Source organism: Sphaerodactylus townsendi, linkage group LG04 (assembly GCF_021028975.2).
Source record: "Sphaerodactylus townsendi isolate TG3544 linkage group LG04, MPM_Stown_v2.3, whole genome shotgun sequence".
NCBI classification, from domain to species: Eukaryota; Metazoa; Chordata; class Lepidosauria; order Squamata; family Sphaerodactylidae; genus Sphaerodactylus; species Sphaerodactylus townsendi.
The window spans coordinates 122,506,646-122,532,486 of NC_059428.1; the positions used below are offsets into that span (position 1 = coordinate 122,506,646).

A 25,841-nucleotide genomic window follows, 5' to 3' on the forward strand; every position below is an offset into this window, starting at 1 on the left:
ACCCTACCTTTCTCTCCTGTAAGGCAGCTTACAAACTCCTTCCCTTCCTCTCCCCACAACAGACACCTTGTGAGGTAGGTGGGGAGAGAGTTCAGAGAGAACTGGGATGAGCCCAAGGTCACCCAGCAGACTTTGTATGAAGGAGTGGGGAAACGAACCCAGTTCACCAGATAAGAGTCCGTCGCTCATGTGGCGGAGTGGGGAATTAAATCCAGTTCTCCAGATTAGAGTCCACCTGCTCTTAACCACCACACCACACTTGCTCTCCAAAAAGGGGGGGGATTCCTCCCAGATCCCTCCTTCCTGATGGCACATTTGATCTCCTTAGTGTTCTGGGTAGGGAGAAACTACCCCTGTATCTCAGCAATAGCATTTGGGGCTGCAGTGATATCCCACTCCATTAATGGAAATCCTTTTTGTCAGTGGAGAAGATTTTCCATGGGATCCGAGTCAATAGGAGTGAATAATTATATTTAACAATCCTGTTGTTTACATTTGCATCCCGTCATCCCTGCAAGGAGCCCAGAGTGAGAGGATCTGGATGTTCAATGTGGAGAGGATTTTGTAAACTGACTTACAATTGGATAACTTTATTTTTTTCTGTAGATTTCGGCAGCACAACTGATATCATTCAAACAATACCACAAGATTTGTTTGCAGAGATCGTAAGTAACCTTTGTCTTAAGTCCTGGCTTCTGACTTATTTTTAAAAATAATAATCATTTACCATTTTTTATGGCATTCTCGATGTATCATGTACTTTAACAATGTTTACTGATTTTCTCATCCTTCTATTTCTTGAGTGTATCAAAGGAGATAAAAAGGGTTCAAATTACAATTATGCCGCAGGGTATGGGGCAGTCCAGAGTGATGTGGCCCTTAAGGAACTAGAAATTTTAGGCTGCCTTTAAGCCCAGTTTTAAGACCAGGAGATAGTACTTTGTTTTTCTGTGATATAATATTAAAATTATCTTGCATTGTCAAAGTTTGATATTAACATAAGAATATTCTTTGCATCTGAGATGGTGAATTTGAAGATACAAAACAGAATATTTTCTGATCTGTTTGGACTGTTCTGTTCCCCAAGCAAACTACAATCAGGTGCCTTGCACTTGGCCAGAACAGAGTGTAAGACCCACAGACAAATAAACAACAGTTCAAAAAAGGTTTAATAGTACTGAAAGTTTAGTACTCTGACTCCTTCCATGAAGTCTAACTACCGGTAAATAAAGAATACTTGTGAAATGATTGGAGATACTTTGAAGAACTTGCAGACACCAACTTTTCCTTAACTGCTTCTAAGGAAGTCTGTGCTGCTTGCTTCTTCTTCTGAGTTCTCCCGGTGTCCTCTAACTGGACTCTGTTTTCCTACAATTCTGTTGAAACTTGATTGCTCACATACCATGGATCTTTAATACCTTAAACAGCTGGAATATTGCTGTCTCTAGCCTTCCCCAGACACCTGAACTAAAACAAACTGTAAAACAGGAACTGCTAACTACTCTAGAGGGCCTCTTAAAGGACAGGGTCTCACTAAGGTCCTTCCACAGAGTACTGTACAAAAAGCAACTAAACCCATTCTAACTAAGGGTATAACTGAGGCTTAAATAAAGAAAATGGTGAGGGTGGCTCTAGGGGCATGACATGGATAATGCCTTCTTTATTGAATTCCTTGGAGGGCTTCCAGATTTGTCTCCCTTTTATAAGTGCCACCAGATCCAAATAAGGCTGTCAAGCCATCATAAGGCTTGGTTGGATTGATTTTCTAGACACAAGGCTGATGATAAGAGAATGCTTGGGGCTGCTACCTGATTAAAAGGTATTTAGTTGCTTGATAATCTTTAAAATTTACATGATTCCGTTGCAGATTCAAAGCTGATACGAGTGCCTTTTTGGCGAGACTTGCAGGTTCTCGTTAACGAAATCACCCATTCACCTGAAGGAAAAACCAGATCTTTGTGTTGATTCTGTCCTTATGTCTTATTTCACCGGTCTCCCAAAATAAGCCGGAGCACTTTGTAATCTTTGCTTCCCTGATCAAAATGTCCCTGTCCCACTGACCCAACAAAATTACTTGGTCTGAAAGTTAAATCCTGTAGCTCTCACTAGATTACTGAAGTCATCCCATCCGGATTTGCCCACCCATGGGGCTGACTTCTAACATGTGGGGAAACAAAGGGGCAAAGGAACACCATCCCTGGGATCTATGGGGTTTTGAAAGCACCACCTGGTCATTGCTTTCTTGCACAGATGGTTTTTATTTTCAGTTGACAGGTATCTGAAGATGCAGATATTTTCACCTATTTCAGAGTTACATACATTACAAAGCGAAAGAGCCATAATACTGCAACCTGCTTCTTAGGAACCTCCCTGAGACAGTTCTCCTCCCTTCCTTGTTTCTTCTTCTTCCCTCTTCTCCTCCTAGCTGGCTTGGCTTTCCTTTCTGCTCCTGTGCCTTCTCCCTTTCCTCTCTTTATAGCCCCAGCTTCACACCTGGACCTTGAGCTCCACCCTCCTTTTCTCTGTTCCCTGCTTTCTGTAGCCACACCCTGCCTCAAAACAACTGGGCCCAGAGAGCCACTGTTCTCCCATCTTGGATAGTTGGTCAAAACTTCCCACTTATTGATGCTACCCCCTCCTGCCCCATGGCCCACCCAGGTGACTCCAACTGCTGGGCTCAAGGGTGTGTGTCCTGCCCCACCAGGTGGGTCATTGTCAGCTAGTCCATTACCACTCAATTGTGTAACTTTTATGACAATCTGTTGTTTTTTGCCATAGGGGGCAACGTGTCCGCTTTCTGGCTCAGGAGTTCAAGGTCTTGTGCCAACTCTGTGTTCCATCAACCAGTGCTTCCCAACCTTTTTTCACTCCCATACCCTTTGGGCAACCCATTTTCCTAAAGCTGTATCCCCATAGTAGCAAACCTATTATGTAATTTTTTTCACCTACCCTCAAACTCTCTGGCACATACCTTGGAATATAACCCCAGGTTGGCAGGAGATGATGGGAACTGTAGTCCATAACATCTGGAGGGCCACGAGTTTGGCACCTGTTCATTAGATTGTGGGTTGTTTTGTTGCTTTGCCTTTTTGGCAGTAACCTGCGTATCAGCTTTTAAAGGAAAAGAATTTTCTGGAAACAAGAATTTGACAAACGACATAAATAAGACTTGTGGATAAGCAATCGTCACCTAACTAGTGTTGGTATCTGTTTCTTTCGTAGTGTGAGCAAATTATCCAGTATCTTCGGCATCAGATCTCAGGTGTAAACACAGTGGAACTGTGTCAGGTAAAATGGATTGCTGCCGTTTGTAGGCAAACTATGTAGGAACTTTTTTCTACAGGCTTCATTGTGACGCTTGAAATTTGTGCTTGTTTCCCTAGAGATTTCAAACAGCTGGGATTGAAATTAGTGCTAGTGACCTTGCAAAGGTAGTTAATACTGTTTCCTCTGTATTCAGGTAAGCGGAAACTTCTTCAGTTCCCCTGTTTACTGCATACATTGTCGAAGCTATGCGGAGAAGAGGGGGAAATGATTGGAGGGAGAGGCATAAAAATGTATCTTATATTCCAGCTTCTTTTCACTACTTTCCCACCTACAAAGCTTTGTGGAAATTCCAGATGTTCATTATGCTTAACTGGATGACTTTTAGTCAAAGTTGTGAAGATGAAATGGTTCTGCTTAATGTTGTGGCTTTTAAGCCCCCTTTTTAATAGAACTGGGGTCCCATCCTTGCACACAGAAGGTGAAAGAGTTAAGCCTCTGCCAGGGCTGTACCACTTCAGGGTGCCGGTGAAGGTCTTCAAGACCTTCTCTGTACCAGAAAACCTTCTCCGCAAAGAAAAACAACGTGCTACAAAGAAAGGTTCTAGCCCGGTCTTTCGCCTGAAATCATTTTGATAGTTATCAGGGATTCAGGCTATCTAGAAAGCATGTGCTCTACTATTGAGTTGAAGACCAAGATGGAGCAGTTCGAACTCTTCTGTTTTGTGGTCCTCGGTCATTTCATTTTTTTGCTGGAGAACTTTGGTGTTCTTCAAAAGCTCATGAGGGGTTCCTCAGTGAGCTAATCGTCTATGAATTCTTCTGAAAGCCGTTTTACCTACCATTGCTGATCTTCCCCCTAGCATTTGAGTACGCTGTAACTGGTAGCATTTTGCTCATGCCAAGTATTAAGGGCTGACTGTGCTTTCCATAAATGGTTCATGCTGGATTATGCCCCAGAATCTTTGGCAGTATACAGCAGTGGCATCAGATATGCAAGACGTTCATCAGCAAATATGGAAAGGGGCGGGTAGCTGAAGGTGGGAAGATTGAAAAGGAGCAGTTTAAACCGAGTCACCTACTCTTTTCCTAATCTGTCATACTATGGGTTTGTCGTAGGGAGATTGGCATCCCAGTCCATGGCGGGAGTTAGATGAGCGGTGCAGCCTTGCTACCTCCAAAGAGATTCCTGGCAATGCAGGATGCTAAAAAAGAGAGGAAACTTACCAGTGGAGTTGCAAGCCCTGTATACAGCCCAATAGGCTATGTTTGCTTTTCAGGTGGCATAAGTCACCAAGAAGAAGAGTTTGGATTTATACCCCACCTTTCTCTCCTGTAAGGAGACTCATAGGGGACTCAAAGGGATTTACAGACTCCTTTTCATTCCCCACAACAGACACCCTGTGAGATAAGTGAACAAATAAACTCATATGTGTCTAAAAGCCAATGTGCCATATAGACACCCTTAAATAAAACTGGATTCCAACCACATTTGATAATCTTAGGAGTGTTACTATAAGCTCACTGCTTTAAAAAAAAACACAGCTGACCAACATGCCCAGTAATTATAAAAATATACTCTGTCATGGAAGCTTGCTGGGTGACCTTGGGCCATTCACATATTCACAAGGCCATCCTTGTGAACTACCTCACAGGGTTGTTGTATGGGGGGAAATGGAGGAGAAAATTATCTAGGCTTATTATTCCCAAATTATTCCCAATTGGGAAGAACGGTGGGGTATAAACTGAAGAAAGGTGGGGTATAAACAAAAAGTAAAACAACTTTCTGAAGATTATGCACAAGTAAATTATGAGATCATAATCCTCTTTTTTTCCCCAAACAGTAATGCAGCAAAAAACAAGCTTTCCCCCGAAGAATTTTCTACAAGACTCGGCAGTGCAGCGGGTACTTTGCCAAAACAAGCTTTACAGGTTATTCGGCATGTGTGGAATGAACAGGGGAACTCCTTCACTGGGTCTGAAGGTGTTAATAACATAGGGATGGTTGGCCAGGTAAGCCCTTCAGGATAAGTTGGGGAGGAACAAACAGAACCCAGCTACAATTTTTTTTTTCAGGAGAGGTGACCTACTTGTCTAAAATGCTGATTTGTATTTACAAAAGACAAAAGCCTTATGCTTTTTAATAGCTATCCTCTGAACCATGATATTCTTCCAGAATTCAAATTCATATGTATAAACTTAAAAAGCTCCGACCCAACTGCTGTGGTTACAACAAGAATGAAATTACTTGCTGTCAGTTCTGTTGATAAACACACTGGCTGTATGGAAACTCTTTGGAATACCCTGGAGATTTTCCAGATGTAGTTCACATTGATTGAGTTAAGCCCCCCCTATCACCCATTTGCTCATCTCAAGTCTATATTTGGGCCATAGAATCTGATTTGTTTTGTTCACAAGATTGGTGGGTTGAAAGATTACGGGGTGAATTCAGAGACTTGGGTCCATGGAACAAGATTCTCCACTCCATGCACTATAGCAACCTAAAATGCCCCCTAAATTACTGTTCAAGGGGGTGTTCTGTCCTCAGGAACGGGAAAATTGTAGGCTGAATTCTGACTTTGTGCAGTCAGAATTCTAGTTTTGGCTTTTGTAGCCCAACATAGTGCTTGAAGTTCAGGCTTTATTTCAGACCAGTTTATTAAAGTCACACTTCTAAAACCCTTTTAAAAAATGATTCAGTATCCAACTTCAGGTTCTGGTAAAGAAAGGGAAGGAGGCAATTTCCCTGTTCCTGTTTTTATTTCTGTGTTAAAATGTATTGTTTTGAGTTATAAGGAGCATCATCTTCTAAAGCCGAAAGAGGTTTCATGTCCTGAAGAGCTCAATTGAACTGCCAATATCTTAATTGAGTGGTCTCTATGTTGCCAAAGAAAGCCTTTCTAATAATTTTTTTAAAAAATCAATCTAATTTAAAAAGGAAACAATTTTTTACTCCAACCTGGTCATTTACCAGTGATACAGAATCTTATCCTGGCCCACTCTAAGGCTCCTTCTGCACATGCAGAATAATGCACTTTCAATCCACTTTCACAGTTGTTTGAAAGTGAATTTTGCTGTTCTGCACAGTAAAATCCAGCTGCAAAGTGCATTGAAAGTGGATTGAAAGTGCATTATTCTGCATGTGCAGAAGGGGCCTAAGACACAGTGACTAACCCACAGTATATTCACATTTATGTTCTATGAATCTTCACAGTTTCTGTGAAGATATTGGAGATTCCTCAGTAACAAGGTGAATGAGAGAAGACCAGCTTTCCCAGAAGGCTGTTTTCTCTCTACCCTTGATCTTCCTCTGTAATCTTCTCCTGCAGTTTTAGCTTGTCTTCTAAAGTTCCCTTTCATGCCCCTCAGCAATGATGAGGATCGGCTAGCCTGATAAGAATCCTGCATAAACATGCCCAAGAATGCTCACCAGCCCACAAGGCTGTTGTGGAAAGTATTTCCTCAAGGTGGAAAGTCCAAATAGCACCAGCTTACAGTATTCAAAGTTAGTTAGTAAGTTACAAACGTGGATTATTATAGTGGCCCCCAGGGTAGTTCCCGTGGTTGCCCAGTGCCCACCAACACCTTTCCTGATGGCCACCACGTGTTTCTAGAAAGTGGGCACGGCCAGTTGGGCTTTTGCCCAGGAAGGCTTCTGATTGGCCGTTCGAGATTTGATTGGCAGTACAGATTTTTTAGAAGTTTAAATAGCATACAATATGAAACGGTGTATAAATTTAATCAACAAGGTGTAAATAATTAAAGGATCACTAGTATATAATAAATAAAGAATCCACATCCCAGGCCAATAAGCCAATTCAAAGAAGGATGAAAGTATGTGCTAAGCATCACAAACTTGTGGACATTAGTCCACGCTAGTTCGGAGACTGGGTATGGGTCCATTTTGTGGCCACATTTCCACTTCATCAGTGTCATTATTCATGCTTGCCAATCATGGGTACACAAATCCCAGACATCTAGTATAAATAAACAGAAGAATTATGCATAACATTCAATTTAATACAAGGGATCATCAGTCATTTATAAACACATTTAAAACACATAAGCCTTATCATGTAAATACCACAAAACATAAATTTCATTGTTTTATTCCATATATCTTCTATTTGGACAATTCCACAAAAAATATGATTTTATAAAACCAATACCTTAATAGCTATCATATAAATAATTCTATTAAAATCCTATTAAAAAGGAAGGCTTCTGATTGGCCATTTGAGATTTGATTGGCTGTGCAGATTTTTTAAATGTTGCCACCACAACACAAGATTCTGCACTGCGTTACTGAAAGTAAAATGTGGCAGCCATTTTGTGGCTGGCTTTACCTCCTTCAGCAGCCATTTTGTAATAGCTGTTTTGTGACTGTGGCCCCCACACTGCGTCAGATTCCAACAATGCCTGCAGTCTTAAAAGGTTGAGGGCCTACAGATTATCATGTTCCACTGAGCTGACAGTGCCGATTCTGCCCATGCACAGAACTCTGGCCACAGCACGCAGTAGTCCATCAATAAGTGTCTGGATGTTCTGTTTTTGTTTGCAGCTTATTGACTTCCAGTGGAAGCTGGGGATGGCGGTTGCCTCTGACAGTTGCCGATCTTTGAAATGCCCTTACATTACAATGGCAGTAAAAGTGGCTGATGCTTCTGGGCACGTCACAAGTAAATCTTTTGAAATGACAGTCCCACAATTTCAGGTACGTGGTCAGCGCTAGTCTTCTCTTGGTTGGGGTGTGTCCTCGCAGATTAACACTGGTGCATGATGTAGTGGAAGCATTATTGATACCTAGGTAAAATCTGGCTAAACTACATATGACATTAAGAGGTCCGTGAGTGGTAGTCCCAAACTGTTATTGGGCACTATAAAGCAGTTGTGGGTGGGGGGCTGATATGGCCTGGGGCTACAGAGTCAAGAAAGAGAAGGTTTACTTTTCTCCCTGGAACTGGGAGTCAGGGTCTTAAAGCCTTAAAAAAGACTCATGTCTTCTTTCTTTGGTGAGGTTTAACACAAATGGGTAGGGCCCTTCTAATGGGGAAATGCTGCTGGGTGGAAATAGTTAAGAAGAAGAAGAGCTTGGATTTATACCCCACCTTTCTATCCTGTAAGGAGGCTCAAGGTGGCTTACAAGCTCCTTTCCCTTCCTCTCCTCACAACAGACACCTTGTGCGGTAGGTGGGGCTGAGAGAGTTTCGAAGAATTGTGACTAGTCCAAGGTCACCCAGCAGGAATGTAGGTGTGCGGAAACACATCTGGCTCACCAGATAAGCCTCCCCCACTCAGGTGGAGGAGTGTGGAAACAAACCCGGTTCTCCAGATTAGAATCCACCTGCTCTTAACCACTATATGACGCTGGCTCTCTTTTACCCAGCACTATGACTCTGATCTGCATTTTCCCCTCCTTTGCTGCGCTCATTTAGGGGCCAATGATAACATCTGGATTATGGAACTTTAATGTCACGTTTAGCCCTTGCGATCAGAAGGCTGAACAGAGGAAGACCTGAAGGAGCCTGCCATTAAAGCAAAATAGACTCCGTGAAAATCATGAGGAAGGGCTGCCATTCTCCAAGAGGTCTCTTGGAATTACAAACTGATCTCTAGGTGGCAGAGAATTTCTCCTGGAGACAATGGCAACTTTGGATGGTAGATTCTATGGCAATAAACCTTCTCCTGGTTCTACCTCCCCCCCCCCCCCCCCCCCCCGAAACCTCCAGGAATTTCCGACCCCAGAACTGATAACCTAGCATGATCACATATAGTTTTAAAAGGGGGCCAGGAAGATTTATGGAGAGAGGTCTATCAATGCCAACTAGCCGTAGCAACTGAAGGAAGCCTCCATCAGCAGAGGCAGTATACCATCCTGAAAGAGGATGCTGGACTAGATGGAACATGGCTCGCATCCAGGAGGCTGTATTTATGTTCTTAATTGGGCAATGGTAAATTTATCATGAGCTTTGAGTTGCAAAGCTAGGAGTCAAAGGCAATCAGATTTGCTGAAATAATAGGTTTGAAGTAGGCAGAAGTTTCCCAATGCATGAAATAGCCTTGAATGAGACTTCAGCTCTTATAAATACCAAACTTCCTGTGCTTTACTCCTCATTAATGGAGTGCAGTATAATTAATATTTTTTCTTCTCTTCCATTTTAGCATTTTTACAGTCAGTTCAAGGAAATGGCATCTGTTCTTGAGACTGTTTGAACACCGTTTTAGCACTTCGTCTGAACCAAGGGGGCCTTTTCAAGCTTGACCATGAAACAGAGTATTTTTATTAAGCAATATCCTGGGTTTATCATCATCTTGTATTAAATACACTGCTGCCTGAATGAGCCCGAGAACCTCATGAGATTGTTCATTCCCTATATCAAGGCAATACATTATTCCAAGCTTTGAGGCAAACCATAGCCCATCATTATTTTGCAATTGGTTGTCCTGCGAACTAGGATTCCAAACTGTGCTAATGTTCCCAGTTTGTGATTATGTTTTTGTAGGACAGCCACGGATTGTGGCTCATTGATGTGATTGTAGTGATAAACTGTGGCTTGCTGCAAACCGCTAAACCGTGGTCTGCTGCAAACCGCTAAACCGTGGTCTGCTGCAAACCGCTAAACTGTGGCCTGCTGCAAATCGCTAATTTCACCCTGCTTGGAGAGAGTAGGGAATATGTGATACTGAAGGCTCCCCAAGACTAGTTCATCCAGCAGCCAGCCTCGCCTTGTCATGCCACATCTATTAGAACCAATTCCTATGTGAAGGCACTTCTGAAGATTGTTCACCTCTACCGAGTGCACCGTTTTTCTTGTTGACTGCAAAACGTGCTGCCGACATGGAGAACTCCCATCTCACAGAAACATCCAACAAGGTGGGCCATGCATAAGAGAAAATGAGAAAACTAAGACTTAAGTCTTCTGTGGGAACCTGTATTTCTTCCCCCACACATGGGGAACTAATTAAACCAGCAATGCAGAATGTATACAGTTAAGTATGATTGGTAAGTTAATAATGGCAAAATGGTATGCCACGGAATGTTCTCGAAGCCCAAACTCCATTGTTTCCTATTAAGAACATTTAATCTAATGTAATAAAATGTTGCTATGCCTTTATCTTAATAAACGTCAACGGTCACTTTCATTTCATTTCAAGCCTAACAGTGTTGCAGGGTGCACTCCAGGCGTTGGTCAGAGCGGTGGGGTCAGATGCAAGGCATGCTCCAACAGTCCGGTCAAGCCAAAAAGCAGAGGGAGTGTCCAGGTTAGAGGATTTCCCAAGACAGTAGTCCAACAGTCCAAGGTTACAGCCAGTCCAGGGGCAGGCAAGCAAGCAGGCCAAGGTTGCAAGGAGGGGTAGCACCAGCCCTAAACAGATGTGTCATTTCCATAGAGGCCGTGCACTCTCGGCCTCTGTTTTATGCTCAAGAGTCGGCAGCTTCAGGTTCAATCAGGATCATCAGGGCTCAGTCGTCTGGCTACGTTTAGATTCCTCCTTCTCTCCTGCGCTCTACCTCTCCCCTGCTTGCGCTTCATTTCTAACAATGGGAGAGACCCTCTTGGACTGGAAACAGTGGCCGATTCTGTGGCTCCAGAGTCAGGAGGAATGGGAGATGTGAGATCACCAAGATCTGGACTGCTGGTTTTGTTCCGCTGTGTTAGTTTCAGCTGCCAGCAGCAACAGGTTCAGCAGCCGGCACTGGAGACTCATAGGAGGCTTCCTCCTTGTCTGAGTCAGCCGCTGCTGCTTCGGAGTCAGAGGAAGTCAGGACAAAGAGACATTCTAAGATGGGAGGTATGATAAAAGGACTTGTCAGCTTCTGTGTTTTCAGCTGTACATGGCTTGGGACGAGGGTATCTTCAAGACCACCTTTTTCCATGTATTCCTGACTGGGAATTGAAGTTGTGAGGAGCGGCCCTGCTGACTGTCATTGCAATTAAAGACTCTCACTAAAGACAACAGAGGGCCTTTTCAATGTCAGCTGTATGATTATAGAACAATCTCTCCAGGACAGTGCACCTGCCTTACCCCCCTACCCCATTGTTGATCTTCCGGAGGCAGTTGAAGACACCTTATGTAGGACTGCATTTAATTGATTTAGCTTTTTTAACTGATGTCCTAAGTGAAAGAAGAGTAGTAGTAGTAGTAGTAGTTTTGACTTAGACCCTCCCCCATTTCCCTCCTGTAAGGAGACTCAAAGGGGCTTGCAAACTTCTTTCCCTTTCTCTCGCTACAACAGACACCTTGCAAGGTAGGTGGGGCTGAGAGAGTTCTGAGAGAACTATGACTAGCTCAAAATCACCAAGCAGGAATGTAGGATTGGGAGAACAAATCTGATTCACCAGATAAGAGTCTGCTGCTCCTGAGGAGGAGTGGGGAATCAAACGAGGTTCCCCAGATTAGAGTCCATCTGCTCCTAACCACTGCACCATGCTGCCTCTTGACATTTTCAACCTTCAACTTTATATAAGTTTTAATTTTTAAAAAATTATTTATGCTGTTAGGTGCCTTGAGTTCTGCAAGTAATATAGTTCATGCAATGACATATACATATCCCATACAATCAACATCGCCTATTTTCTCTGGCCTTTGGCTGAAGAGATGGTTGCCTCCTTCCTAGTGTTTTGCCAATATGAATTTTTCGACAGGTTTTCTTGTTTATGGTGCAATTTATTTTAGGTTGTATTGAAATTTTTGACCTTTATGAGTCTTATGGTATCACCTGGCCTAAAACCTATGAGCATAGGACAGGATAAAGATATAATAAAGGACCCTTGCCAGAGGGCATTACGTGCTCACCAAATCTCTTCATATGAGGAGCATATAATATCATATGAGGAGCAGCAGTGGCGTAGTGGTTAAGAGCAGGTGTTCTCTAATCTGGAGGAACCGGATTTGATCCCCTGCTCTGCTGCCTGAACTGTGGTGGCTTATCTGGTGAACTAGATTAGCTTGTGCACTCCAACACATGCCAGCTGGGTGATCTTGGGCTAGTCACAGTTCTTCTCAGCTCTCTCAGCCCCACTCACCTCACAGGGTGTTCGTTATGAGGGGGGAAGAGAAAGGAGTTTGTAAGCCCCTTTGAGTCTCCTTACAGAAGAGAAAGACGGGATATAAATCCAACTCTTCTTCTTCAAGCTACTACTTCACAAGGCAGGCTCATGAGTGTCCCAAAAATCTATTAGTATCTATTAGTAGTCCTGTATTTATTGGTACAACAGTCTGCAGACAGAAGGAAAACTGCCTGCTGCTTCATATTATCCAAGTCTATGAATCCTGGGTCGTTGATATACTTGTGGTCTTGATTCAAAGCTCACTGGAGTGCAGAAAGTCGGCAATCACTTTTAGAAATAATTGGCTATTCTTTTCTCCAATACTTCTTGATTTGGCTCCTTTGGTATCTGTTAAGGCGACTGCTTAATGAAATGAGTATCACCCACAATCATAATTTTATCTGTGAATTTCAAAAAGGGGCAGTCCTCAAGACTTCTGTCAGCTTGTCCTCCAGTGGTGGTAGAAGCCACAGCTGATTTAGCTGATTTAGGATGACCCTGTAGGGTTTTCAAGGCAAGAGATGTTCAGAGGTGGTTTGCCATTGCCCGCCTCCAGATAGCTGAAGCTTCCAGTGGAACATGCAGAGATGCAACAAGCAGGCTCCTTTGCTATTGAGTGATTTTTTTTTTGCTGCATTTTGATGCCAGGTATTATTGATCAATGCAATCTAAAACATGAAGCTACAAATCCTTATCGCTTACTTACAATAGTTAATGCAACTGAAGAACTTTCTCATAAGTACCACTTAAATAGCTCCAGCCAGGCTCTATGGATAACAAACCAGAGGATTAAAGATAAAGAGCCCAAACGATGAAATAAGTGGATAAGCTGGATGTTTAACAAGGATTATTGGACGGGATATTGTAAATGGATAACTGGATCAATAGACAGCATGAGTTGGGGGTGGGGGGGTGGAGTGTACATCCCATTTGAATACATATTTACTCTGAAAGGAAAGCATTTAATTTCTGTGGCTTATACTGATAGAAACATACTTCATTAGCAGCTTTTAATCACCTTAAAGAGGAAAGCCATCAACCAAGAGGCAAAGACTGGCTTACTGCTCATGCGAATTGTTGCAAAAAAATGAGTAGAAGAAACATGAGAATTCAAGGGATCCTCTCTTTTTGACAGCGCTCCTGGATGCCAGTTGAAAGTTGCCTCTCTTATGCCAGCTGGCAATAACTATCTCCTCCATTTTGGAAACCAGTCTCTGGTTCAATCGGTACTTTTTTTACAGCCCTTGGGAACCTCCGTTGCAATTCTTCACATGTTTACAGCTAGTAAACCAACAGTCCCTTCTTCCAAATTTGAAATCTAATAAAACTTTGTTGTTCTTTCCCCTTATTTCCCATCTTCCCCATTACTGTCAGCTTCACTTATTCCACTGTACTCATACAAAAACACAGACATGAATGCTCCAGAGTTTCTGATAATATATGTTACTCTGTTTAAAAAGAGGGAAAAAAGACAAAACTCTGCAGGTTTTCCAAAGAACGCGTGGGCCAAGCTTCCTCAGACAGCTATTAAATTTGCTTCCCAAGCAAATCTGCTTCCAAAATTTGTTTCCAAATTTGCTTAGCCTTCCCCTCCTGCATGACAAAGCATAGTGTGTCCCTGGCATTTTCCAGACACACATAATATCCCCAGGGGAAAACCAGGATCATACATAGCGGGATGTTTGTATCTCAGTTTCTCCCTCTCCATGGCAGCCTGTCAGTTCATTCAGGCTGGGAGGAAGAACTCCATGTGATTATGCATGGCCCCGGTTTAGTTTCCTTTTTCCTCGCCAATGTTGCCGCGCATGCGCGAACTGTCCCGTTTTCCTGACGTTCTGATTGGCTGCAGGCAGCGAGGCGGAAAAAATAAACCAGTCAGTCTCCCGCGGTATTTGCATGGGAGCAGGAGTGGTGCATTTTTTTTTTAAAACGCCAATTTATAATTTTTTTTAAAGCTACGGGATAAGGGAAATCTAGCGGGGCGGGCCTGAGTCAGACCCAGAAGCCATGCGGAAGTCATGGCCGAACCGGGATGTTTCACCTCCTTATCCCAGGATATATCGTCCATGCGGAAAACGCCCCTCTCCACAACTCTCATCCCAGATTCAAAGGGCCATTGAGGAGTGTTACTTAGAAAAGAAACAGAAGTTCTTTACTGTGCAAGGACTGCATTCTGGGTGCCAACTAAGCTAGGATAAAATTTGTAGAAAGCGTGTCCAGCCCTCATGGTGGACACAGGAAGAGTGAGAAAAAAGGAAGTGGCCAGAAGGAAAGAAACTAGAAGAACAGCATGTGAAGAAAGTGTACATATTACTTTAAGTGTACTTAAAGATCATTTATCTTGTATAGCAGTCTTGCTAGGTCGTAAACAACGCAACCTTTTGGCCCTCATTAAAGTTGTAAACTGTGTTTATGTTTACATAACAGAAATTCGATTTTACAAGGCCACATCCTAAACCTGACAGACAGGCCTTAATTACCAAGAATGATCAGGTGGTGGTCATCTCCCTCTTCCTGGACTAGGCTATAAAACTCTGACATGCTGCTGGAACAGTGGCATAGCACCCATGGGACAGGGGGGGCGTGACACCCCAGGTGGAGCAGCAGTGGAGACGTGGCCGGGCTGTTGAGGGGGCGAGGTGGGGGCGTTCCAGGGTGGGCGATCCTGTGGCAGGGGCGCAGGGTGCACGCGCCTGGCCGCAGATTCCCCTCACTCCGCCTCTGCGCTAGAGTAATTCAGATTTCAGACAGAGAGACTTTATGCAAAAATCATTCATCTGCCTCAGGCTGGATAACCCTGTATTTGTATTGCTTTTATACTTGGAACTGTATAGAGCTGAAAGAGACCTGTATTTCCTTTTATTTTCTTTCTTTTTAATAAAATTTTAAAAACTCAGCTGTTTGAGAGTATCGGGATAAAGAACCCTGGTCTCAGTACGTTACAGAAAAAAGGGTCTTGGCTCAGGACAAACCCTCTTTTCCTTAGCAGCAGAAGGAACAGAAAAAGGAAAGGTCAGAAAGTATCCTATCTAACCCCTTACTTACTCTGTACTGCCATCTCCTGACATTCAGATGTCTATTCCTTCCATAATTTTTCTCATCTATAACAGTGGTTCCCAACAACCCCCTTTCATTCAGCAGCTTATTTTCCCCATAGTGGAATTAGAATTGAGAAATTAATTTTAACCCTAACTTAAAATGATGACCGAAACTGCAGTTTGTGGAGAAAATGTGGAACTACCACCTCACCAAACCACGTCACCGAGGGCAGACTGTGCTCGAATGAGGGGGAGCCTGTGAAGGGGGAGCCTGTGGAGAGGCGCATGCGCACCACAGAGGCATGCTCACCAAAATGACAAAGCTATGGAAGGGAGGCTTTTTCTCAAAGTTCAATTATGAAGGAAACCTGCACTGCTACTTGTTATAACATTGAATTAACTGCACCACTTTTGACTAGTATTTTGTCTTACACTGTTGACATTAATATACCTTTGCCCTCCATTATATAAATGTTCTGAGTATTCCCAAATCTTCCAGTGCAAACCCCTGGGGGAAGCACTGATCTATAAAATGAGAATGTGAGCTCTGTGAGAGCAGGGCTCCTTCCTTCTCACTTGATAGGATTTTTTAAAAAATCTGTTCATTTCTGATGAAGTCTAAGACCCCTTCCCTGCGGGCCAAGAAACACAGGTGTAGGACGCAAAATAACCAGGGGTTTTTTTGGGGGGGGTTGCACAGATCCCACTCCCCAAACAAATTTGCCCGTGTTATTTCCCCCAACCCGTTTTTTTTAAATTGGTAAACGAGCAATTATTTTTAAAATCCTGGGTAGCAGCCACTTGCAAATGGCCAGACAGGGGGGTGTTTTATTTGCCTCCCTTTTCCTTTTCTTTTCTAAAATTGTGGCTTGCATCTGCGTAGTTACGCAGGTTTAGCTGGTCGTATTGTGGAACATTGGCATGACTGTGGGGGTTCCTTTGCGCAACTATGCATGTGTGGGCAGCAATTAAAAAAATAGACACGTCTCCATGCAAAGGTGCAACAGCAACCCGGATTGTTTCCATGGGCTCCAATCGCTGCTTGCACGGAGGCACGTGAACACGAAAACAGGAAAACGGGTTCCTTTGTCATGACTGCAACCAGTTATACATTTGCTGTGTGGAAGGGGCCTGAGACTATTAAAAAGGTGCTGTATGGTTTTTGTTACTTCAGCTAAGGTAAGTATTTCTGAAGGGCAAGCAACACAAAGTAAAGGAATCAAAGATGCTTCTTCAGCACTGCAGTGTTCCAAAGTGTCTGCTTTTGGATATTAAGAGAAAACGTAGTGAAAAGCCTGTCACAGGTTTTCTATGCCATCTGTACTTTGACCTTTCCTTACATCCTGAACACTTGGGCAGTGTTTATGTGATGCATTTTTAGCCCACCTTTCTCCTAAAAAGGATTCCCAGCTCCAAAGCCTCTCTGTGTGGAAGCAAAGCCCAACAAGTTCAGCTAAACAGAGCTCACATCCTACTGTGGCTTCTGCCACAATAAATCTGGCCACCTTCCAGGTGCCAAAGTTTCCTTGGCCTGTGGCCTTATTTGGAGGTTCTGTTGATTTAATGCTACCTCTGAAAAAAGCTGCCTCCTTTGTATGCTTATTCATGAATAAGAGGTCCAGGGGAATAAATCAGAGCTGTGAAAATGTGCAAATACCCTTTGAAACTTACAGTCCTTCTTCTACACTGGGGTGCCCAGAACCACTTGGAAAAAGAATGGGTGTGAATTTTGCTTCCATATGCTGTTGGCCATGACAAATTCCATATGCTGTTGGCCATGACAGCCACAATGGTGTAATGGTTAGTGTTGAACCAGGAACTTGGAGACCCTGGTCCAAATTCCATCCAGATTCCCCTCACCCCCACCCCCTCCCAGGAACTTGCTGAATATCATGGCCCAGTCATATGCTTTCAGACAACCTGTCTTATTTATTTATTTAGGATATTTCTATGCCACCTCTTCAGAGTCCTGCTCAATTCATTATTTATTTTATTTAAAATCTTCTTTAAGCCACCTTTCCATCCAATCAGGGTTTCCAAGGCAGGACACATAAACACAATTGGATAATATAATATATAAAACAATAAAATACTTCAATAGAAACATATAAACAACAGAGATGGGGCAATAGCAATTACTGGAAGCATGCCATGAAACAAGCAAGTCTTTACCAGCTGACAAAGACAGACAAAGCTCCTTGGGGAGGGAATTCTGATGTTTAGGTGACGTGACTTAGAAAGCCCTTACAATTAAAAACCAGAATGTAAAAAATAAGCGGTTAAAAACAAGCAAATGGACATAAACTATCAAACTATCTATTTTGGCAAGGACAACATGGGGAAGAAAAGTGATGTAAAGCTACTTTGAGTCCTAATTGAGAAGAAAGGAGCGGTATAAATGATGTCAATGAATAAAATAAAAGCTCTGTTCAGCCATATACATTTTGACTATCAGTGTCCCTAGAACAGTGACGGCGAACCTTTTGGACTTGTCAAAAATTTGGAGAATGCCTAATTTGGCTCTGCTGTCATGTCACCATCACCACCCCTGAAAGAGAAACAGTTCTTCACATATTCATTTATTTTTTTAAAAATACAGTGAAATCATGTATGGTGCTAGGTATGATATAAAGAAACATCAAGTAATTACAAAAAAAACTAGTAAAACAAACTCAGTTGTGGTTGGGTGTTGGTGAACACTGGTGCATCATCCAAAAAGTTGTGGCATGTCAACTTTGACACATATGGTTGTGGTGGGTTTTCCAGGCTGTGCAGCCGTAGGCTGGTAGATCTTGTTCCTAACGTTTAGCCTGCATCAGTGGCTGGCATGGCGAAACGTTAGGAACAAGATCCACCAGACCACGGCCACACTGCCTGAAAAACCCACAACCAGTTGAATCCGGACGTGAAAGCCTTCGACAATACATTTGACACAGAAGTCCTCGATTTGGCATCAGTGGCCTAGAAAATGCCCAGGAAAAGAGAGATTAGTCTAGGGGTCCCATCCACACATGCAGAATAATGCACTTTCAATCCACTTTCAGTGCACTTTGCAGCTTTTACTGTGTGGAATCGCAAAACCTACTTGCAAATAACTGTGAAAGGGGATTGAAAGTGCATTATTCTGCATGTGCGGAAGGGGCCTAGGTCTTTACATATGATCCACTCTGGGGCAGCAAATTTCAAAGATCTGTCACTAGGGGGCCTGTACAACCCAAGAGCAAACTGGTGTTTGTGTTAACCGGAAATCAGACCTTTTTGCACCCAAAATGATGACAGATGATTCTGTAGCATGCTGTTTCCTCCCCCACTTTTAATACTAAAACAAACACTGTATATAAAATTCAGTTACTAAATTAATTTAGATTTAACTTTAAAAATTTCTACTAAAAATCTAGAGACTGGACTAGCAGTTTCAGAATCGCCTCCTTTCAACAAGTATCGCATCACAGAGTCTTTATGGACAGCATTTATAAGCTGCAAAGGAGTTTCCAAAAATTATCTTCGGAGGTCATTGGAAAGGGGACAATCCAGATAGTGTACTGAGTCAGGTGTATTCAGGTCACATGGGCAAAGCCTTTTCTGATAAGGCGTTTGCAGCAGAGCAAACATGTCCTCCAGGGGAGCTAATCTAATCTGGAGATCCATTGTGATTCCGGGAGATCTCCAGGCCCTGCCTGGAGGCTGGCAAGCCGACTACCTCTGTGCGGGTGGCAGAGTTCCGGGTCTGCTTTGGCCAGGCCCAGCTTTGCTGGCACGGGTTGCAGGAGTCTGTCCAGGGCGGCGCGTCTGGGCTGACAGGAGGCGAGGCGGGCGCGCGTTTCTGCAGTAGACCAGTCCTCTCGGGGGCCCGCCTTTGGCCAGCTGCCCTGTCCCCCAAAACCGGCAAGTGGGTCCCAGCGTGCCTGGGTCCGGCTCTCACTAGCGCGGCCGGCAGTAGACCAGCCCTCCCGGGGGAGGGGGCACCTTTGGCTGGCTTCCCTGTCACCAAAAGCAAGAGGACGTCCGACGGGCGGAGCGGAACGTGCCTGAGTCCACTTGTCACTGGCGCGGGCCCGCGGGAGACCAGCCCTCCCGGGGGAGGGGGGGCGCCTTTGGCCAGCTGCCCTGGCTCAAAAGCGAGCGAGCGAGCGGGGCGGAGTTTGCCTGGGCCTGGCTCTCAGTGGTGCGGTCCGCGGTAGACCAGCCCTCCCGGGGGGGGGGGCGACTTTGGCCAGCCGCCCAGTTTCCAAAAGCGGGCGGGGCGGAGCGTGCCTGGGTCGGGCTCTCACTGGCTCGGTCGGCGGGGCTGGGCGGCGCAGGAGGCGGGCGTGGGCCAGCCCTCGGTCGCCGCTCCAAAGCAGGGGCTGGAAGAAGGCAGCGAGGGTGGTGCAAGCGCGGCGGCGCTCAGTGCATGGCCGGCTAGCCGCCGCCCGCGCCGGCCTGGATGAGCCCTTAGCGGCCGGAGGCCACCATGGAGCAGGCGGGCGCCGAGCCTGCCTTCTCGCACCCACTGCAAGAGGAAGAGGAGGAGGGCGGCGCGGCGGCTGCGGCGGCCGAGAAGCGCTTCAAGCTGTGGTACGTGGGCTGGTCGTGGCTGGACCGGCGCGCCACGCTGCCCATGTTGCCCTGGCTGGTGGCCGAGATCCGGCGGCGCAGCCAGCAGCCCGAGCCGGGCGTCGTGGGGCCGCGGGAGGTGCTTCTGCTGCTGGGCGCGTCGCCCCACCTGCGCTGCGTCCCTTCGGCCCCCGCCGGCGGCGCCCGCCCGGCCGTGCTCATCTTCGAGCACCAGGCGCAGCACATCGCGCGCTTCATCCACGCCGGCCACGATCTCGCCTACTTCGCCTACCTGATCAAGGCGCAGCCCGACGACCCCCGCTCCCAGATGGCCTGCCACGTCTTCAGGGCCAACCACCCCGACCAGGTGAGGCGCCACCCGCACCCAGGCCGGGCAGAGGGACAATCCGGAGTCACGCCGCTTGCTCTGCAGGGCACGGTCTGTGAGGCGCGCCCGTCTCTCTCGCCTCCCCACCTCCTTTCTCTCAAGGCCTTAGATTGTGGGGTGATGGGGGGCAAATGCCGGACTCGGACACAGGCTGGCGGGATCCGGGTTCGAATTCTGAGCGGCTGTGAACCTAGCTCGCTGTACTGGGTTGTTGTATATTTACAGTAGCCTGAGGAACAAGCACGTGTAGGTTACTTTGGCTGCAAAAAGGAGAAGATTGAAAGGAGGCGGGGAAAGAGAGTTCGTTTTGTGTGTGTAAAGTGCGCTTGTGTGTGTAAAGTGCGCTTAGAGGGTTTTTGGGGCACCAGACAAGCAGAGGTGGACTTGGACCCTGGCAGGATCTGGGTTCAGATTCAGAGGGGCTGTGAAGTTCCTCGGGCTAGTCATCCTCTCTGAACCTACCTCACTTTATTGGGTTGTTGTACATTTATAGTAGTCTGAGGAACAAGCATGCATAAGTTACTGTGGCTGGAACAAGGATAAGGTTCAAAGGAGGGGGGGGAAGATATTTACTTTTGAGTGTGTAAAGTGCACTTAGGGGGTTTTCAAGGCACCAGTTAGAGGTGGAATTGGACCCTGGCAGGATCTGGGTTCTGATTCTGCACAGCAATGAAACTCACTGGAGTTCCTCCGGCCAGTCGCTATCTCTGTGCCCAGCTTGCTGCACAGGTTTGTTGTGAAGTTAAAGAAGCCCCAGGAATGACTGTAAACTACTCTGGTTGGAGAGGGGACCAGATACAAAAAAAGGGGGGCAAGTTGCTTTTGAGTGTGTAAATGCCCCTGGAGGGGGGGGGGTATGGGCTGTTGGGGGGGGTATGGGCTGCACGGCCACAGTCAGGTAGCTTTTGCTCCTAACGTTTCGCCCACATCTGTGGCTGGTGTCTTTGGAGGCCTGTCACAGTGAGAGATGCATTTTCTCCCCTGTAGCACAGTGTGTCTCCCATCCAAGTGCTGACCACTACTGACCCGCCTTAAGCTTCTGAAATCTAATGAGATCGAGCTAACTTGGATCGTCCAGGTTGGGGCAAAAATCTCTTACAGGAGTAGAAAGTGGTCTCCACCCAAAACCTTGAGGATGAAGTCTGTCCCCCAGAGTTCTGGCCATTTTTCTGTGGCAAAGTACAGTGAGGTACCTTGAGAAGGCCAGCAATTGTTGAATAATTTTATTAACATTAATAAATAACAATTGCCACTGGACTTCCTTGGCCCAGACATCATCTCTTAACTTAACTTCCTTTCAGGGAAGTTGTGGTAGTCCGTTAAAAAGTGTTACAATATTGTCAAACCATTACAGACAGTTCACAGCATCTTTAATTTAATTCTTGCCCTCGGCAAATGAGGTATTTGTGCGGGGGAGGGGGGGGTTTGCCAAAATGTGCCTTGCAATCTTCTGGCAACCAGAATTGCTTTTCTGTCCTTCGCTCTGCTTTCCCTCCTCCCTTGCAACATTTCGGGACTGGCCTGGGGGGGTGGGGGGGTCAGCAGATGAAAGGGCATCAGCACCATTGAGTTTCTTTTGATTGCTCCGCGCTCTGTGCCACAGGGTAATGGGATCCCAGAGGGATAGTCCAATGCCGGATGGGTTTGTTTGCAAAATAAAACGGGAGTCCCAGAGGCGCTGTGAAAACTAACAGCATTTATTCTAGCCTAAGCAGTTGTCATCCTGAGCTGACTCCAGTAGGAAACTGCAAAGAGGAAGACTAATTTCTGTTCTGTCTGAGGTCTGCATCCTGCTTCATCACGTGCGGGAGGCAGACATAGTTCCGGGCCTAGCATAATTGAAGAAGGCATTTGCAGTTTTCTTGCGCAGGAACCATAAGACATTCAGTATCCCCACATCTTTAAAGTGCTGTTCCATTATATACCTCTTATTGATCATCCAGCAGGCTTCCTCGTCTTGTTTTGACTCTCCCACGCCAGTTCTGGGACATTGTTGTTCCCATTTATTGGTTGCGGTTTTGTCTCCTACAATGGGATTTGAACCCAGATCCAAGATGACGGGTAAAAGGCCCTTAGATCTGAGTAGGTTTTTTTAACAAATGAATGCCCCGCTCACTCCCAGTCATAAAAGTCCATCTTCATTAGAAAAAGCGATAAGGGAAAACGTCTGAGAACTGTCAGAAGTTATTCAAAACTTTTGTTGACTTTGTGTAGAAAGGACAACAGTTGTTGGAAACGTCTGACAGGAGCGGGCTGGTGGAGATGCCCTCTTTTGTTAATCTGGCTTTCGGCATAGAACAGACATGGGGACAAGAAACTTCTGTGGGAGAAGGAGCTTTTGTCTGTCTCTAGACCCAGCTTGGTTAAGAACAGCAGATTCTTATCAGGAGAACCAGATTAGATTCTCTGCTCCTCCATGTGAAGCCTGCTGGGTGACCTTGGGCTAGTCACAGTTCTCTCCAATCTCTCTCAACCCACGTGGAGACAGGCAGTGGCAAACCACCTCTGAACAGGATGTCTGCTTCCTTGGAAGTCCTATGGGATCACCATAAGTCAGCTGGGTTTTGACGGCACTTTCTACTCCCGCCCCCAGAACATCGTGGGCAACGGTTTAAGGCTGCAATCTAGAGCTGATGTACTTATGATTAAACACCTTTAATGATCCAGTGTTTGCACAGGGGTTTATCTTCACCTTTAAACACCTTTAAACTCAGTGAGACTTACTCCCGAAAGAAAATGTATAGAAGCAGGGTTTAAATATATTTAGATATTTATACTCCCCTTTTCTCCCCAGCGGGAACCCAAAGTGGCTTGTGACATTGTTCTTCACTGTTTTATCCTCACAACAACCCTGTGAGGTAGGTTCGACTGGCAGTATTCTTGGCCTGTGGCCACCCTGCAATCTTCCATGGCAGACTGGGGCTTTTAATCTGGGTCCTCCAGATCCTCAGTCTGAAATTCTAACCACCGCGGTGCAATAGGTGAAGGCAGAAATAGACTTCTGTTTCTTTAATCCTTTAAGTCTTTGGACATTTCTACCACCCTGAGGTGGTCAAAGTGACCACATTGGAGTTTCTAGAGCTGTCCGGCAGTCCCAGTAAGGGAAACACAGAAATAATTTTCCAATTAGCAGGAAAGCTTATGAATGTGCTCAGGGGAAATGTTTCTGATGCTTGGTTTAAAGGGAAATGTTGAGGCTATTCCTTTCACTTGCACTATGGTAAACTTGCAGACATTGGCAGAGCTGCTCTAAAGTAAGCATCTTGAACATTGCAGCAGATGCTTTTTTGACTCTCCACTGCTTTCCCAAGTCAGTCATGCAAGCCCAGTGACTCTGCATTAATTTTGCTGTTTTCTGAAGTGGGTTCTGGGAGCCCACCGTCAGAATAGAACCGGGGGGGGGGGGGGTTAGTAGAATATATCCTGAGCCATTTTGTTTTAATTAAGGACTAAAACAAATCTAAATGCATAACGTGATTCTGCAGTTGGTGCCTCTTGAGTATAAAGAATGTAGTTATTGCAGTTCTCTGGAGGAGGGGAGAAATTCACATCAGGCATATGTAGATCTTCATTGAATGTTTCTTTTTTCTCTTAGCGAACTCTGCAAATACCGGTTGCTCCTTCTAACTTAATTGGTAATGGGGTATTTATCTACATAGGCCACCAACTGCCCTTCCAGAATCCTCCCACTTGCTCCAGCATGGTATTCTTTGGTCTGTGCAGTTTCATGTATTCCTATTCTCCAAAACCACTCCCAGTTATGTCACACCGTTCTCAATGCTCCACAGATCTGAAGTATGCAGAAATCTCCTTTCACAGTAGACTATCACTGTGATTTTAGAGTTGTTTTAGTGAGTTAGAGACATGCATTATGTACTACAGCAGTGGGGACTGGTTAAGAGCAGGTGCACTCTAATCTGGAGAACCGGGTTTGATTCCCTGCTCGACCACTTGAGCTGTGGAGGCTTATCTGGGGAACTAGATTAGCTTGTGCACTCCAACACACCCCAGCTGGATGACCTTGGGCTAATCACAGTTCTTCTGAGCTCTCTCAGCCCCACCCACCTCACAGGGTATTTGTTGTGGGGGGTGGGGAAGGGGAAGGAGATTGTAAGCCCTCTTGAGTCTCCTCATAGGAGAGAAAGGGGGAAATGTAAATCCAAACTCTTCTTCTCTTCTACCTGTGGGGGCCATAGGAAACCAGGTCCTGCTGTGGTTGTGTGGGACTGCATGTGAAATTTCAATTTTCTATGATCCAGAAAACCACGGGAACGAGAGGTAGCCGATGTTTGCATTTTCCTATTCTCTCTTAATTGACTTTCAGTTCTCAAGGTAGCTGCCATCAAACGAAATATTAAGGACTAAAAAAAACATGAACAATACTGATAGTGAAGATTATTAAAATATCAAATAACTTAACAGTGAATCGACAATTCCTCCACAAAAAAACTGCACGGTGTTAAAAAATATTCCGTAGCAAGTAGGGATGAGGCTTGAGGATCACTCTAAATTGCATCTCATCACCTCCAGGGATGCCCTGAAGAAAATAGATTCTTTGGAGAATGGACTGTGTAACATTGTACCCCCCTAAGGTTCTCTCCATGTTTTGTCCTGAATTGCCAGGAATTTCCCAACCTGAGCTGGCAACTCTAGTGGCAGGGAGTAACCATAAAATAGCAGCAAGAATGATGATACAAGCATTATCAAAGCATCTTAGCAATAAAAGGAGTAGAAAACTGAGAATACAAGGGCAAAAAAATTGACCCCAGAACCATCATAGCACAGGATGGGACAACCTTCACTTGGCACTCAATACTCATCAGGCTTAGCTTTCATGAGGAGGAAATTCCAGAGCTTGGGTGCCACCGTGGAGAAGGCCCTGTCTCGCATGTTATCCGTTTCCAAGAGTGGGCATCCTTTTGTTTTAAATGGACTGGTGCTCTGAACTGTGCCCAGAAGCTTCTCTGATCAAGTGAAGTCTGTCTGCAGGGAAACGTACAGCACTAGACATTCACAGTTTGGCAAGATACGTCCTTTCTTCTCCTTTCCAGTGAGGTTTAAATCTGTTCTTCCTAATTTGGATGTTTCTTTCGGGTGTCACCATATTTCAGCTTCCTTAGAACCATGTGGAACTTGTTCATTGAACTTGCAAACATGAGATGACAGATATTTGGCGCAAGATGTCCTACCTAAATTGTGCCATAGAATGAAGCCTGCCTCTAAGCCACCTGGAAGCCACCTGGACACACATGAAGCTGCCTTATACTGAACCCAGACCTCAGTCTATCAAGGACAGTATTGTCTACTTTGACTGGCAGCTGCTGTCCAGGGTCTCAGGCTGGCATCTTTCGCATCACCTACTTCCTGGTCCTTTTAACTGGAGATTGCCGGGAATTGAACCTGGGACCTCCTGCATGCTGATCAGAGTCTCTACCACTGAGCCACAGCCCCTCCCCATTTGGGAACACTGAGTTTGGAGGAGGGGGAGATCTGGAGTCTGGGTGTAGTAACCAATAACAGTAACCAGAGAATCGTTGACAGCTAGGGTGGCATAATTGTTCA

General features: G+C 45.1%; 2 protein-coding genes across 4 annotated transcripts in view; both read left to right on the plus strand.

Moving 5' to 3' along the window:
• The first annotated feature begins 545 nt into the window (after positions 1-545).
• On the plus strand, positions 546-10,407 carry COMMD6 (COMM domain containing 6). Its single transcript, XM_048493017.1, has 6 exons — positions 546-665; positions 3,223-3,288; positions 3,384-3,460; positions 5,109-5,277; positions 7,826-7,978; positions 9,427-10,407. The coding sequence occupies exons 1-6, from the start codon at positions 549-551 to the stop codon at positions 9,475-9,477; spliced, it is 633 nt and encodes a 210-aa protein (XP_048348974.1). The 5' UTR covers positions 546-548; the 3' UTR covers positions 9,478-10,407.
• A 9,120-nt stretch (positions 10,408-19,527) lies between these two features.
• TBC1D4 (TBC1 domain family member 4) overlaps positions 19,528-25,841 on the plus strand; it is a 120,108-nt gene continuing 113,794 nt past the window's right edge. For 2 of the 3 annotated variants that reach the window (XM_048493012.1, XM_048493015.1), the window contains exon 1: positions 19,528-20,258. In XM_048493012.1, the coding sequence (XP_048348969.1) occupies positions 19,809-20,258 (450 nt within the window). In that variant the 5' untranslated portion in view covers positions 19,528-19,808. The remainder of the gene's footprint in view (positions 20,259-25,841) is intronic. The other variant, XM_048493013.1, reaches the window with a different exon arrangement.